Source organism: Ranitomeya imitator, chromosome 3 (assembly GCF_032444005.1).
Source record: "Ranitomeya imitator isolate aRanImi1 chromosome 3, aRanImi1.pri, whole genome shotgun sequence".
In the NCBI taxonomy this organism is placed as follows: Eukaryota; Metazoa; Chordata; class Amphibia; order Anura; family Dendrobatidae; genus Ranitomeya; species Ranitomeya imitator.
In genome coordinates, this window is record NC_091284.1 from 322804149 (window position 1) to 322821413 (window position 17265).

A 17265-nucleotide genomic window follows, 5' to 3' on the forward strand; every position below is an offset into this window, starting at 1 on the left:
CCCCATCGCCCCTATGACTGTCCTATTGATCTCTTGCCTGGTGCTGAGCCTCCCCGGGGTCGAGTCTATCCGTTATCTCTCCCGGAGACGGAGGCAATGTCACAGTACATCCAGGAAAATCTGGCAAGAGGATTCATTAGGAAGTCAGTGTCACCTGCTGGGGCAGGGTTCTTCTTCGTGCAGAAGAAGAATGGGGAATTGCGTCCATGCATAGACTACAGGGGTCTTAACGCCATCACCGTTAAGAATAAGTATCCTTTGCCCTTGATATCTGAGCTCTTCGATAGGCTTCGGGGAGCAAGGGTATTTACTAAATTAGATCTGCGGGGTGCTTACAACCTGATTCGCATCCGTGAGGGGGACGAATGGAAGACGGCTTTTAACACCAGGGATGGGCACTATGAATATCTGGTGATGCCCTTCGGGCTCTGTAATGCCCCAGCCGTTTTCCAAGACTTTGTGAACGACATCTTCCGGGATATGCTTTCCACCTCGGTCGTAGTCTATCTGGATGATATTCTCATCTACTCTCCAGATATTGACTCCCACCGGAGAGATGTTTGCAAAGTCTTCGACCTCCTACGGGCAAACTCCCTCTATGCCAAGTTGGAGAAGTGTATGTTCGAGCAGGAGTCCTTACCTTTCCTAGGCTACATCATCTCTGCCCAGGGATTGGCTATGGATCCTGCCAAACTACAGGCTGTGATGGACTGGCAGGAACCCCATTCTCTTAAAGCGGTGCAGCGCTTTATGGGGTTCATTAATTATTATCGCCAGTTCATTCCGCACTTCTTAACTTTGGTAGCTCCCTTGGATGCCCTCACCAAGAAGGGGGCAAATCCCAAATTGTGGTCTGAGGAGGTCTCCAAGGCCTTTAACTCCATAAAGTCACACTTCGCTAGCGCTCCCATCCTACATCGCCCCGATGTTGATAAGCCATTTATCATGGAGGTGGATGCCTCTTCTATTGGTGCTGGAGCAGTCCTCTTCCAAAAGGATGCTCAAGGTCGGAAGCATCCTTGCTTCTTCTTTTCTAAGACCTTCTCACCAGCAGAGAGGAATTATTCCATCGGGGACAGGGAGTTGCTAGCCATGAAGTTGGCTTTCTCGGAGTGGAGACATCTCTTGGAGGGAGCACGTTTTCCCTTCCAAGTCTTCACAGACCATAAAAATTTGGTGTACCTGCAGACAGCCCAGCGGTTGAATTCTCGCCAGGCCAGATGGTCCTTATTCTTCTCCCGGTTTCATTTCACCCTCCATTTTCTTTCTGGGGAGAAGAACATTCGGGCCGACGCTCTCTCTCGCTCCGTTGTGTCATCTGCGGAGGAGGAAGAGGAGCCTCGGCTTATTGTCCCCACCGAGAGCTTGAGAACTGTGGCCCCGCTTTCGCTAGAGTCTGTGCCTCCGGACAAGACTTTTGTACCATCCAGTTTGCGACCGGAGGTTCTCTCTTGGGCACACTCGTCCAGGGTGGGTGGACATTTTGGTTCTAAAAGGACATCTGAGTTACTGGCGAGGACATACTGGTGGCCGCATATGGCTCGTGATGTCGCAGAATATGTTCGGGCGTGTGTCTCTTGCGCCAAGAACAAGTCCCCTCGGCAACGGCCAGCTGGTTTGCTTTTCCCTCTGCCGGTGGTGGACAGGCCCTGGGAGATGGTCGGGATGGACTTTGTGGTGGGCTTACCCAAGTCTCGTAACTGCACCATTATCTGGGTGATCACCGACCATTTTTCCAAAATGGTGCACTTGGTGCCTCTTCCACGGCTACCTTCTGCACGGGCGTTGGCTGTCTTGTTCATCAAACATATCTTTCGCCTACACGGTATGCCAGACAAAATTGTTAGTGACCGGGGTCCCCAGTTTGCGTCTCGATTCTGGAGAGAGCTTTGTCGTCTACTCAGTATTGAGTTGAATCTCTCTTCGGCATATCATCCCGAGACGAATGGGTTGGTAGAGAGGGCCAACCAGACCTTGGTCACATATTTACGACATTTTGTTTCTGCCAGGCAGGATGACTGGGCATCCTTGCTACCGTGGGCAGAGTTTGCGCTTAACAACGCCGTAGCCGACTCCACCGGTCAGACTCCATTCCTCCTAAATTACGGCCAGCATCCGCGTGTCCCTGTGCCCATGCCTGTGTCTTTTGCTGACTCCAGGTTGGCAGACTGGGCTGTGGAGGCATGGTACATTTGGGACCGCACTCAGGATGCCATTCGGGCCTTCAAGGAGAGAATGAGGTCCTCCGCCGATGCTCATCGGCGTCCCGCTCCGACCTTTGCTCCTGGTGACTTGGTGTGGCTCTCCGCCCGTAACATCAGGCTGCATGTTGAGTCCACTAAGTTTGCACCTCGCTACTTGGGTCCCTTCAAGGTCCTTGAACAGGATAACCCTGTGGTCTACCGTCTGGCCCTTCCTCCACGCTTGGGTATCACCGACACCTTTCATGTGTCCCTCTCGAAACCCGTATACATGTCCCGGTTTTCCGAGTCATCTGCCGGGACATCGGGTTTGTCTACGGACGATTACGAGGTGAACGCTATTTTGGGGTGCAAGGTGGTACGTGGCAAAAAGTTCTATCTGGTGGATTGGAAGGGTTATGGCCCAGAGGACAGGTCCTGGGAGCCTGCTGAAAACATTCGGGCCCCACAGCTCATTGCTGCCTTCGAGCGTAGCAAGGCCCAAGGAGGGGGGGTAATGTTAGGTGTCGAGTTCCCGCTTCTGCACAAGGGGAATCTCGAGCCATCTCCGCTGCGGTCTCCCATTCTTATCCAGCAGCAGTGGAGTCTGCTCAGCAGAGACGTCGGTCCCAGCGTCTTGCTCAGTCTCACTCTGTACAAAGAGTTACTGCTGCTTTTCCTGCTTCTGCCATTGAAGTCAGTGTTGGGCAGCGGCGAGCAGATGCTTTTGGGGCTAAGTCCTGCTTTTCTCTTTCTGAGCATGCCCAGGGCAAGATCTCCCATTGGAGATCGAGGGTCACATGCTCAGGTACTGCAGCACATCCCATTGGTCCTCCAGGAAGGTCCCGAAAGGGCAAAACTTTGGTAGCAGCTTCCCATTGGTCCTTTATTGGAAGGTCCTGAACGTGCTGCAACTATATAAGCTGCGCATGACTGCACGGCCATGCGCTAGTGTACATTTGTAAATGTGTGTGTGTTGTGAGTGAAAGTCGCTCTTTAAATAACCCTCCCTATTGCATGACTGTTCGCGGAAGGTGTATGTTTGCTATCTAGCGCCCGACTTAGCCATCAGCACGTAAACACACAAAACAGCGTCTTATTGCTCTGACCGCCAGTGAGGCGCCTTATGATTTCACAGCGCTTTCCTGACCCAAGCCTGGGTGGTTAGTGGCGTTCGCCAGTGCGGCACTGCATGCACTCTCGTGCTTCTATTGCTGTCACTCTGACACCTCAGTAGCGGTGTCGAGCGCATGAGGTCTATGTACTCAAATCCTGTGTCTTGGGATTGAGTTCTGAGACTCGTTGCTTGCGCTCTTGGTGCGGTACCACGGCCCTGTGACGTAACAGGGTTCGCTTCCTTCACACAGGGTGAGGTTAGCCCATGTGTGTATTCACTTTGTACCGCCATATAGTCCGTCATTACTTGGCAGCAGGTTCCATCTCTGCACGGTGGACCCCGGGCTGCGAACGCACCATACTCTATCTGTCTTATTATTTGGTGCGTTCCGCTAGCCCTAACACTGGGTTAAGCCCACTTCATCACCACGCTCGATCTGACTGAGGTTTATTGGCAGGTGCTGCTTATAGAATTGGCCAAGGAAAAGACCGCCTTCATAACACCAGAAAGCAGAAAAATCCAGCTCACAGAAAAATGTGCATTTTATTATCCACTGTACATGAAGCAAAGATTAAAATTGTGTGTTCACAAAAAAGAGAACACAGGCATCTTTTGACGCATTTCGAGCGACATGCACTCTTTGTCAACTATGATCTTTGACCACTATGTAGTCTTGCCCTTTGGTCTACAGTGGGTATGGAAAGTATTCATACCCCTTTAAATTGTTTACTCTTTGTTTCATTGCAGCCATTTGGTAAATGCAAAAAAAAAGTTATTTTTTTCTCATTAATGTACACTCTGCACCCCATCTTGACTTAAAAAAACAGAAATGTAGTAATTGCAAATTTATAAAAAAAAAAATACTGAAATATCACATGGTCATAAGTATTCAGACCCTTTGCTCAGTATTGAGTAGAAGCACCTTTTTGAGCTAGTACAGCCATGAGTCTTCTTGGGAGTGATGCAACAAGTTTTCACATCTGGATTTGGGGATCCTCTGCCATTCTTCCCTGCAGAGCTTCTCCAGTTCCATCAGGCTGTATTGTGAACGTTGGTGGACAGCCATTTTCAGGTCTCTCCAATGATGCTCAATTGGGTTTAGGTCAGGGCTCTGGCTGGGACAGTCAATAATGGTCACAGAGTTGTTTTGAAGCCACTCCTTTGTTATTTTAGCTGTGTGCATAGGGTCGTTGTCTTGTTGGAAGGTGAACCTTCGGCCCAGTCTGAGGTCCAGAGCATTCTGGAAGAGGTTTTCATCCAGGATATCTCTGTACTTGGCCACTTTCATGTTTCCGTCAATGACAACCAGTCATCCTGTCCCTGCAGCTGAAAGGCACCCCCATAGCATGATGCTGCCACCACCATGTTTCACTGTTAGAATTGTATTGGGCAGGTGATGAGCAGTGCCTGGTTTTTTCCACATATACCACTTAGAATTATCACCAAAAAGGTCTATCTTTGTCTCATTAGAATCTTATTTCTCATAGTCTGGGAGTACTTCATGTGTTTTTAGCAAACTCTATGCGGGCTTTCATATGTCTTGCACTGAGGAGAGGATTCTGTCGGGCCACTCTGCCATAAAGGTCCGACAAGTGGAGGGTTGCAGGCACGGCCAGGATGGGACTAAAATTCAGCCCTGGCATTTGAAGTTACACAGGCCCACTTGTCACATGGTGACTGTATAATATCTTTGTACACTTGTAGGCAGGGCCGGTTTTAGGCAAAGTGGGGCCCTAGGCAACGTTTAAAATGGGACCCAAATGCTAACATATTGCACATCATACAAAAGCATTTCGGTTGTATTTACAAGCACTGAGTTCAGGCCGCTAAATGAGTTTGATCAACAATACTGAAGTTGTTCAACACTTGTTTCCTGGCCTCTTTCCACAAGCTGAGGAATAATGATGGGACAGAACAATCACTAATAGATCACTAACAGATCACAATACAGTATCATGTTATCAGCAGCACATCTACAGTTTACGCTGGTGATGCGCTGCTGAGAACAATGTTTTTTGTTCCAGCAAAAACAATCTGAATATGCAGCATTTTACTTGTTTAGTAAAATACACCCCATAGACCTCCATTTATTATAATGTGCACCACAGTCCTCCATATAGTATAATACACTCCCTATAGCCCTCCATATATTAAAATACACTGCTCAGTCCTCCATATAGCATAATACACTCCTCATAGTGTTCCATATAGTATAATGCACCGCCATAGTCCTCCATGTAGTACAATTCAATTCTCATAGCATAATGCACCCCATAGTTCTTCATATAGTAGAACGTATTCCCCATAATCCTCGATACAGTATAATGGAGCCAACATATAGTATAATGCAGCCACCACCCTACAGAATATAATGCAGCCACCCCAGAGTATAATGCAGCCAACCCATAGAATATAATACAGCCCACCTCCCCATAATATATAATGCAGCCCCCACAGAATATAATGCAGCCCCCCATAGTATAACACAGCCTCTCCCATATGTGACGCTAAAGCATGGAAAAAGTGGACCCTCTGGACCACGGCAACGAACCCCTCAAGGACGAGCTGACCAGATGGACCACCCCCTATACAGGGAGAGTTAGGGGCAGGCCCGTGAGGGATTATCACCACGGGAGCTGGGGGGCCAGGACGGAAAAGAAGGAACACTAGGCTGACGGGAGTGACAGTGGCTAGGACCCAATAGGAAACACAGGAGATGCAAGGACACAGAGACTGGCAGGAGTACCACAGAGACACCAGAGCTGAAAGGTAAACCACAAGGATTCAGGACTCAGCAGGATACTGCGGACGTAGGGGCTAGCAGGAACAAGGCAGGAACACAGGAACAGACGGGGTACAGGAGAGACGGAGAGACTGGCAGGAACAAGACAGGAACACAGGAACGGACAGGGCGCTGGAGAAACAGAGAAAGAAACCAAAAGTCAGAGAGCACGAAAAATGCACAGAGACCATGGGCAGCCTAGGGCAATAGAATACACAAACGACCATAGGCACAGGAGAGAGGAAGAGGCGGGTATATATAGCAGCGCTGCACATTACCTCCGGGTGAGAGTCCTCCAGGATGATAGAGAGGACAGAGGAGGTAGCGCAGGAGGGAAGCTAGAAGTGCGCACGCACAGAACTGAACCTGGCGTGCATGCGCGCGCACTCGACGAGCAGCAGGGGGCGGGAGTGGACGATGAAAAGGAAGACGCTGCAGAGGAGGAGCCGAGCCGGGACGCCGAGGACAGGTAAGTATACATCAGAGCCCACATAGTAGTATATAGCACCGCCCACATAGTAGTATACAGCAGAGCCCACATAGTTGTGTATAGCACAGCCCACATAGTAGTATACAGCAGAGCCCACATAGTAGGGTATAGCATAGCCCACATAGTAATACAGCACAGCCCACATAGTAGTATACAGCACAGCCCACATAGTAGTATATAGCACAGCCCATATAGTAGTATACAGCACTGCCCACAAAGTAGTGTATAGTACAGCCCACATAGTAATACAGCACTGCCCACATAGTGTATAGCACAGCCCACACAGTAGTATACAGCAGAGCCCACATAGTAGTATATATCACTTCCCACATAGTAGTATACAGCACAGCCCACACAGTAGTATACAGCACTTCCCACATAGTAGTATACAGCACAGCCCACACACTAGTATATAGCACAGCCCACATAGTAGTATACAGCAGAGCCCACATAGTATTATATAGCACAGCCCACACAGTAGCATATAGCACAGCCCACATAGTAGTATAAAGCAGAGCCCACATAGTAGTATACAGCACAGCCCACATAGTAGTATACAGCACAGCCCACATAGTAGTATACAGCACAGCCCACATAGTAGTATATAGCAGAGCCCACATCTTTCCCCCCACATCTCTCCCCCACAGTCCAGTAAAAAAAAAAACACTCCTCACCTCCCCTCGTGCCTGCGGTGCTCCCTGCTCCTGTCTCGGCGGCTGCCACTGAACTGCCTGACACACAGTGAGTGCGCGCGCACCCACAGTGTCACAGTCAAAGGCAGTGGGGGAATGATGGGAGAGGGAACATCAGGTGACGCTCTCTCCTCCATCATTGCATTCAACTGTACCGGCGTCATAGACACCAGTATAGTTGAATGCGGCAGCGGCGGCGCTGGGGGGGGAAGGGTGAGTCGGCATGCAGCGGCCCACTACTGGCACCGGCCCTTCTGGCATTTGCCAGAACTGCCCGATGGCCAGTCCACCCTGGTTGCAGGTGCTGAGCAGTGCCTGGTTTTCTCCACATATAGTAAATAGCTATTGGATAAAACTTAACCTTTATTAGGTATATGTGTAAAAAATATTTACAACAAATGACATAACATACATAAAGGACCTGGGGTAGGAAAACCCTAGTGCTTTAGTGAACCCTGACAAACACAGAATAGGGAAGAGAGAAAAGGGGGTATATAAAACAAATAACTCTGACAGTACTATGGGATCACTTTGCCATCAAATGTCTTTTTTGGCCATGATTAATTCAACTAAGCTCGTGCTGTCTATATAAAGCACGCCCAATATTACATGTACTGTAGGCCGTACACAAACCTATAGTATGTAGTACCTATGTCCCAACCGACCATAAAGATGTGCGTTGAATCATGACAGTGATGGTATATAGTGGGTGTTTTGCCACAGTCATCCACCCTACTATGTCACTTTTCTCCCTTGTTCATTACACACATATAGCAATGTAACAGTACACTGTGACAATAGTTTTATACAATGATCTCTTTACTCAATTGTCACTTATTGTCTGCGTCCTGCAGACCTAAACTGAACATGCTCGGTCCTGGGGAAATATAAACTGTACCACAATTACCATATACACCATGGCCTTACAGTAGATACTGTCAGAAGTTTATAGAAGCATAAGAGAGGCTATGCAAACGATATATGACCAGTCAACATGTCACTATAATGTGCTCATACCGGGACCAAGCTGCCTCATGCACCTATATCATGAGCGTCCCCATTAGTCACAATAGTGCGGTCATCATCCTTTTGTTTAAGGCCCCGTTACCTTCGGGCATATATATGTGCAAGCTTTGCAACATGCGTAATCATGAAAAACTGTTTTTCATGATTACGCATGTTGCAAAGCTTGCACATATATATGCCCGAAGGCAACGGGGCCTTAAACAAAAGGATGATGACCGCACTATTGTGACTAATGGGGACTAATGGGGACGCTCATGATATAGGTGCATGAGGCAGCTTGGTCCCGGTATGAGCACATTATAGTGACATGTTGACTGGTCATATATCGTTTGCATAGCCTCTCTTAAGGTACCGTCACACTAGACGATTTTACAACGAGAACGACAACGATCTGTGACGTAACAGCGTCCTCGTTAGCGATATCGTTGTGTTTGACACGCAGCAGCGATCTGGATCCCGCTGTGATGTCGCTAGTCGGCGCTGAAAGTTCAGAACTTTATTTTGTCGTTCGATTGGCGTGTATCGTTGTGTTTGACACCAAAAGCAACGACGCCAGCAACGATCATAGGGGCCGTCGCAGCGTCTTGCTCTAGCCAGGTAGGCGTTGTACATCAAAAAGGAGACGCCTTTACAATACATTGCAGTGACGCCCGTAATAGATTTAAATTTTAAACGTTTTCTTGGAAAATATCAATTTACCACGATCACATAAACTTCCCATACTATGATAGCCTAGGTCCAATACATATCGCCTGATTAATACAATAAAATATGCAATTACAAAGGATAGGGGACCGCCAAGTGATAAAGTATTACCTAAAATAAAAAAAAGGATACGCTATTACAAAAGGTGACTCCCTCTGTCCTGATAAAGCCTGGGAGGTGGTGTGTACATTCCATAAAGGAGGTCTTTACAATACATAACAATTACAAAAGGAGACGCCTTTACATTACATTATAACATAAAAAAAGTGACCTCAGAACATGACTTAACAAAGGAGATGCCATTGTGTCGCAATAGTCTGTGATGTGGTGTCTACATTATAAATAAAGGGGGTCTTTACAATACATTACAATGACAAAGGGGAGGACATAATGACATTAAAAAAGGTGACGCCATAACATGACTTTACAAAAGGAGATGCCATCTGTCGCCACAGCCTACATGGGGATTACAACAGCCATTACAAAAAAAGGCTTTTACTTTATTTAATAAAAAAAAAATGGTGACGCCATAACGTTATACAATGGAGTGGGTGTGATGTCTCCCTGTGAACTGTGATAGGCCACAGCGGGATCATCTATAGGTAGGTTCTATAGCAAGGTTCCGATATAAAAAGCTTGAGTCAACTGTTCAATCACTTGTGCGTATTTCAACTACGAGCATCTTGCAATAGGTTGGAAATCCACAACTCTGCATCGTGTTCATTCTCCATCTCGTAAGCGTACTGGTTGGAAATCAAGATCTTTGCAGCGTCTTTGTTTTATAACCTCTCGTGAGCGTCTTGTTTTGAAATCTGGAATTCTGCTCCGTATTGATTTAACATCTCGTGAGCGTCGTGGTTGTAAATCGAGACCTTTACATCGTTCTCTAGCTTCTTGTGAGCGACCTGGTTGGAGATTTTGAACTCATCAGCGTTCTTATTAAATCTTTCATGGTAATTTTTTTTTTTTCTTTTTTTTTTTTTTTAATCTGCCATTTTCAAGCCCCAAAATTGGTATTTGTTAGCCGGAGTATTACCACAGCAGCGCGTGTTACTTCATATAAGCAGCAGAATCCAACGTAAGGCAAACTGTGTTTAATATATGCAGCTTGAACTGGAACAAAATAAGAAAGCTTTGACAGTAACTACCGATATAATCTAGTCCATGTAACACATGTCTCTCTGTGAAGGAAACAGCAGCAGAATGATGCAATCAGTGAGAGTCCTCTGACCTTTTTGTACAAACTTTAACAATCACAGCATAGCTGACAAATGAACACTCATAGACATTCAATGCAGACTACAACAGGAATGGAGTTGTTGCATTTAAACTTATTCCAACACCCCCACTCAACAACTGCTTATCCTGTTAGTCCCATTGCAGTTCTGAATTCTTCAAACTTGGCTCTTGACAATGGCTTTGTCAAAACATCTGCTAACATCTTGTCAGATTCACAGTAAACGAACTTTAGAACTTCACGCTCTACTAAGTCACGCAAATGATGATGTTTAACATCAATGTGCTTTGTTCTTGCACTTATCCTTTCACTGCTGGCGAGCTTGATACATCCTTGGTTGTCCTCATAGATAACAGTTGGTTCAGCTAGTGGTTTGCCGAATTCTTCCAAAAGTTGCTTCAACCAAATTAACTCTTGACTTGCATGAGCAGCTGATGTATATTCTGCTTCTGTAGAAGACAATGCAACTGACACTTGTTTTCTACTGGACCATGAGATTGAAGTGTGTCCTAACTTGAACAAGTAACCACTTGTTGATCTTCGATCACTTGAGTCTCCAGCCCAATCTGCATCTACATATCCTCTGAGAATTAGATCTCCTGATGCAGAAATCTTTAGACTTAACTCTTGGGTTGCCTTAAGATACTGAAGAAGTCTCTTAATTGCATTCCAATCTCTTTGGCGTGGCTTGCTTACACGTCGGCAGAGAATTCCCACTGTGGCTGAGATATCTGGACGGGTTGTGGTTGCTATGAATAGAAGTGCCCCCACTGCTTGTCTGTAACTGTCATTTGTGGGTAGCAGATCTTCTTCTCCTTCCAATTTTAGGTAAGATGGATCCATTGGAGTTGATATGCCTTTGGCTTCTGACATTCCAAACTGGTTTAGAACTGTGGAGATTTTAGAATTTTGATTAAGAAGAAAACTTCCATCTTCCTCTCTCTGGATTTGGATTCCCAAATAGTATGTCACATCTCCAAGGTCCTTGGTCTCGAAATGCTTGTTCAGAATTTGACCTAGTTTTGAAATTTCTCTCTCTTCTTGATGCGCTATTATTACATCATCCACATATAGAATAACATACATCCAATCTTGTGATACACCTTTTGTATACAAACATGGATCCGCTTGAGACCTTTTAAATCCTTCGTCGATTAACACTTTGTTCATCTTAGTGTTCCATGCTCTTGCTGATTGCTTAAGGCCGTAGAGAGATTTTTGCATTCTGCAAACAAGGTTCTCTTTACCCCTTTTAACATAGCCTTCTGGTTGAGTCATGTACAGCTCTTCTTCAATGTCTCCATGTAGAAAGGCTGTTTTGATGTCAAAATGTCTTACTTTCATCTGCTGAACAGCAGCTATGGATAATAAAGTTCTGAATGTAGTTTGCTTGGCAACTGGAGCAAAAGTAGCATCATAATCTTCACCATATTTTTGTGAATATCCTTTTGCGACCAATCTTGCTTTAAAACGGTGAACATTACCTTCGGAGTCATATTTGTTCTTAAAGACCCACTTACATCCAATTGCTTTCTTGCCTTGAGGTAGCTCTGTGAGCTCCCATGTTTTGAGCTTATGAAGGGATTCCATTTCTTCATCAGCAGCTTTTATCCATTTTTGCTTCTTATGAATAGGCAGTTTTTGCATTTCCTGCCATGACTGTGGCTCTTCTTCTGGAATTGATCTGACCATATAAGAAAGGCGTTTAGCTGGAATTCCTTTATTTGATCTTTCTGATCTTCTGATCTCCTGAGGTTGGCTTGGTTCTTCTGTTTCTTTTTCAGTACTTTCAGAGCATATCCAGACTTCAGTATTTTCTTTGAGATTCTCTTCAATGTCTGGAATCACTGACTGAAATTCTTGTTCCTTAGGTTGAATTATTTGCGTAACCTCATGAAATTTGAGCGATACTGAGTTTTCATCAATCACTACATCTCTGCTGATTGTTACTGTGTTGGTCTGTGGGTGCAGGATTCTGTATCCTTTCTGAGTTTCACTGTACCCCACAAGAACTCCTTCCTTTGCATGAGATTCCCACTTAGAACGTTTTTCTTTGGGAACATGCACAAAAGTTTTGCTTCCGAATATCCTGAGATGCTTCAGGTTGGGCTTCTCACAGTTCCATAGCTCATATGGAGTTTTACTTGTAGCTTTACTTGGCAGTCGATTTTGAAGATAGGTAGCAGTCATGATGGCTTCTCCCCAATATGTTGTAGGTAGGTTTCCATCAAATAGCATACTTCTTCCACTTTCACAAAGAGTTCGGTTCTTTCTCTCTGCTGTGCCATTCTGCTCTGGGTTGTATGGAACGGTTGTCTGGAACACGATTCCATTCTTTTTCAGGATGGTTTGCACTTTACCACTTGTATATTCAGTTCCATTATCTGCTCGCAGTACCTTTGGTATTCTTCCAAATTTGTTAAGAACTGCAGCAAGATATTCTTCAAGTTTCTGTGGAACTTCATCTTTACTTTGAAGTAGGTAAGTAACAGTATATCTGGAATAATCATCAATGAATGTGAGAAAATATCTCTTCTTGCTGGGAGTAAGAACACTCATTGGACCACACACATCTGTATGTATCAAATCCAGTATCTGTGCAGATTTAGTAGTGCTTACTTTAGGAAACGATTTTCTGGACATTTTCCCTTTTAGGCAACTTGTGCACTTCATTGTTTGATTACACTGGTTGATTGCAATACCATTTGCAAGTTGAGCTAGTTTCTTTACTGCTTCTGGATCTCTGTGGCCTAGGCGTCTGTGCCACACATGAATACAGTCCTTATGAAAATCTTGTCTAGCACTGTAAACAGTTTCATTGCATTTCAGCTGATAAAGTTCATCTTTGATTTTTCCTTCGGCAAGGGTATGACCCTTCTTTGAAATGATGCATCTGTCATCCTTAAATGTAACTATATTTCCCTGTTGTGCAAGCTTCTTTACAGATAAAAGGTTACTTTCAAGTTTGGGAACATACAGCACGTCTTTAACTGGGATTTTTCTGACTTGTGCTGAGGATTGAACTTGACAATGGAGATAACCATCTCCTATTCCTTCTGATGTCATATAGTGACCATTAGCTAAAATTACCTTTTCAGACTTGCTTTCATCTAGATTAATGAAGAAATCTTTATCACGTGTCATGTGAGCAGTCGCTCCAGAGTCAATACACCAAACATGGTTTGCATATGGGCTTGTGCTGACCCCAAATGCAGTCGCAATACATGCATCTTCCTTCTTTACAGCTGTTTTAACCTTTTGATGACTGTCCTGCTTTTTAAACTGATTCATTCTTGCTTTCCACACTCTGCAGTCTGCTTTAAGGTGACCAGGCTTTTTACAGACAAAACATTCACGAGTTTCCTTTAAATGACTCTGAGCTTTAGAAAAGTACTGTGTCTTTAATGCTGCTTCTGCTTTGCATATATTATTGCTAATAGTCTCTGACTTTCTCTTGTATTCATCTGCAAGTTTCCCTTTCACATATTCTAGTGTGAGTTCATCATCTGGTCTGGCATCTAATGCAGTCACAAGCGTGTCATAACTTTCTGGAAGACCACTTAATAGTAATGCAGCAACATGAAAATCTTTAATTTCTTCACCAATACCCCTTAGGCGCTCCACAATCTCTAGGGTGTTTCTGATATAGTCCTGCATATGCTGGCCATCACTTAATTTAGACTGATACAGCTTTCTCATAAGATATAGCTTATTGCTGAGATTTGACCTTTCATGCACTTTCTGTAATTCTTCCCACATTTTCTTTGCAGTATCACATTTGCATACATGTACAATCTGGTTATCATCTATGCTGAGGGAAATAGTGCTTTGTGCTTTCTGATCAGTCTCTAGCCAATCACCCGGTACTGGGTCAGGCACAGGCTGTTCAATACATTTCCATGTACCCTCTCTTATAAGTAACATCTTTACCTTGAATTTCCAGGAGCTGTAATTGTGATTTGTGAGACTTGGCACTGTGTACTTCACTGCATTCCTTTCTGTAGACATTCTTGTCTCTTGTACCTTTTTTTTTTTTTGTTACTGGCCCTTTAAGCTGCGCTGTCCGGTGCTCTGTACACTGCGGTACCTTTGCGTTCCGGTGTCCTTGTATTCCGGGGGTTCCTCTGTGCTGTCTGCGCTTGGCTCGCTGCTTATTCCGGTGACTGGGCTTTTTACCATTTACTTTCCGGTGGCTGGGCCCATAACCTGTTAGCCGGAGTATTACCACAGCAGCGCGTGTTACTTCATATAAGCAGCAGAATCCAACGTAAGGCAAACTGTGTTTAATATATGCAGCTTGAACTGGAACAAAATAAGAAAGCTTTGACAGTAACTACCGATATAATCTAGTCCATGTAACACATGTCTCTCTGTGAAGGAAACAGCAGCAGAATGATGCAATCAGTGAGAGTCCTCTGACCTTTTTGTACAAACTTTAACAATCACAGCATAGCTGACAAATGAACACTCATAGACATTCAATGCAGACTACAACAGGAATGGAGTTGTTGCATTTAAACTTATTCCAACAGTATTAATAATATAAAAAAAGCATACGAACCATTCCATCCCTAAAATGGTGGCTACCAAAAGGAAAGAGCGCACGGCCCATCCCATACAAGAGAAGGCTGCTCACATTAGGAAAGGCACAGGGGCCACAACTTTCTTGCTTGATGTTGCTTCATTTTTTTATTTTTTTTTTAGATGTCTGCCAATGAACAAGACTGTGTTCGGGCACTCATAGAGATGTACCGCTCCCTGCCCTGCTTGTGGAAGATAAAGTCGGCGGATTACAGCAACCGCTACAAAAAGAAAGATGCGTATGAGAACCTGGTGGCCATCTACAAGGAGCATCATCCCACTGAGACGGTGGATGAACACATTGTGCGTAAAAAAATCCAGGCTCTCCGCACAGTCTACAAAAAAGAGTTGAACAAGGTGGAAAAGTCGCTGAAGTCTGGGGCCGGAACTGACGACGTCTATGTGCCCAAGTTGTGGTACTATGACCTGCTGGCGTTCACTCGGGACCAGGAAATTCCTCGTCCGTGCCAGACTGTCACAAGCATATGTGCACCATCGCCTGAAGAGAACCTGCCCGAGTCTCCGGACGAGCATGTAAGTACCCCCTAGCTTCCCTTCTAGTAGCATGCCGTGTGTCTTGTAGGTTTATGAGACTGCATGGTTTCCAATAATAATGATTCACATTTTTCATGTTTAATCCCCCTGTTAATAACAGTTGTCACTTCCTGTTCTGAGAAGTATGTCCAAACAGTACTCCCCCCTCCTTTAAATGCATTTTTAATAATTTCCAAAGTCTATAACATAAAGATAAATACATTAACATATTGTGTCTTCCGCACATTTGTACGTACAGTATTGCTGCCCAATGTAGTTCAGCCCAGCTCTGAAAGCTCTGTAACCCCTGTGGTTTGCTACCTAGTTCCTCATAGCTTCCCATGAACAGGAATAGAGGTGTTGGAGAGGTGGGGCTCTAGGCTGAGTTGTTTGTATGTTATTGACTTTTAATTTTTTTTTCTTTTTGCTTGAATCGCAGGTGCCTCTTCAACAGCGGGAAAGACCAGAAGGGAACGATGTCCAGTCCCATCAGTCCTCCAGAAGCCCGTGTCTCGAGGATCAGACACGTCCACAGCGGCCATCTCGCAAAAGAAAGTCGACAGCGGGGACACCTGTGGATCTCCTGGCAATGGCTAACAACATCTTGTCCAAGCATGCGGCAACCCAGCTCTCCGCATTCCCAACCTTGGTTGAGGAACGGTTAAACAAATTGGACGTTACCCAACGATCTCACGCGGAGCGATTGATGTTTGACGTTCTGAACGCGGCAGCCGCTGGAAAACTGAGCGACACATCTATGTTGAACATCACCGAGCGTCAGCCCAGTAGCCAGTTTTATTTGGGACCACCACAGGAGCCCATGCACAGCACTCCTGTCCGCAGACCAGGCCCACATCATTCTCAGTTCTGGACACCACCTGCACCTCCTTCTTTTGCAGACTTTTCACAAGGACCTCCTACGTCCACGGACCGGTACAGCGAGATGGGCACCTACTATCAAAATTTGTAGGGATCTTGTCTTGAAAACACTAGAGACTTCAGTTTTATAACGTCCATAATCCACTCTGCCTACTGCCCTGCAGTCATTGGCCTGACGCCCGGTAATTAATCCTTGTGCCTATGCATCATCAATAGTTTAAAAAAAACTTAATTTAAGATAAAAATTAAAAAAAAGGCTATCACACCTGCTATACTCACCCTCCGTCGCCTTTGCCACTCCCAGGACCACTCCATTGAAAGCGGCAGCTTACGGTCCCTGGGAAAGGTGGCGTAGGGTGAGTATAGCACTGCTTCAACGGGACTTCGGAAGGTGAGTATACAAATATATTTATATGTTAATAAACTCGGCCAATTTATCCCTCCCCTACTCCGTAATCCCCTATGGATCATCAACAGTGAAAATGTCATGTGAAAACAAATAAAATATATATATTTTTCAAATTTGTCTCCATACTACGTGGCTCTCTGGATGGGCAAAATACTATGTGGGTGGGCAATATGCAAAGTGGACATGCATACTGTACAATACCAAATGCATTATAATCGGGATAGATTATATATATATATATATATATATATATATATATATATAGAACAGCACAATGCTCACCAATAGCGGGTGCCTAGCCCCCTGGATAGAATGGTCCAAGCATTTATCCAACATATATACAAAATAGGAAAAAGAAGGCAGCACTCCCAAAGTTTCATGTGAAAAAAATATGGAGATTTAATCGACCCACATCACTGCGCGACGTTTCGGCTCCCTGAGCCTTTTTCAAGCCTTGAAAAAGGTTCAGTGAGCTGAAACGTCGCGCAGTGATGTGGGTCGATTAAATCTCCATATTTTTTTCACATGAAACTTTATGAGTGCTGCCTTCTTTTTCCTATTTTGTATATATGTATGTATATATATATATATATATATATACATACACACACACACACATCATGAAAGCGCTAG

At 44.9% G+C, this 17265-nt stretch overlaps 1 protein-coding gene across 1 annotated transcript; it reads left to right on the forward strand.

The window, feature by feature from the left end:
• The first annotated feature begins 14774 nt into the window (after window positions 1-14774).
• LOC138669851 (uncharacterized) lies at window positions 14775-16745 on the forward strand. The gene is made up of 2 exons (XM_069756672.1): window positions 14775-15344; window positions 15784-16745. Exons 1-2 carry the CDS (start codon window positions 14934-14936, stop codon window positions 16312-16314), a joined length of 942 nt encoding a protein of 313 aa, XP_069612773.1. The 5' UTR covers window positions 14775-14933; the 3' UTR covers window positions 16315-16745.
• The last annotated feature ends 520 nt before the right edge of the window (window positions 16746-17265 follow it).

Bases quoted from the DNA above. Each gene is read 5' to 3' on its own strand.
- LOC138669851 (XM_069756672.1), top strand. From the start codon at position 14,934: ATGTCTGCCAATGAACAAGACTGTGTTCGGGCACTCATAGAGATGTAC. The intron at 15,345-15,783 runs GTAAGTACCCCC...CTTGAATCGCAG, and splicing joins CCGAGTCTCCGGACGAGCAT to GTGCCTCTTCAACAGCGGGA.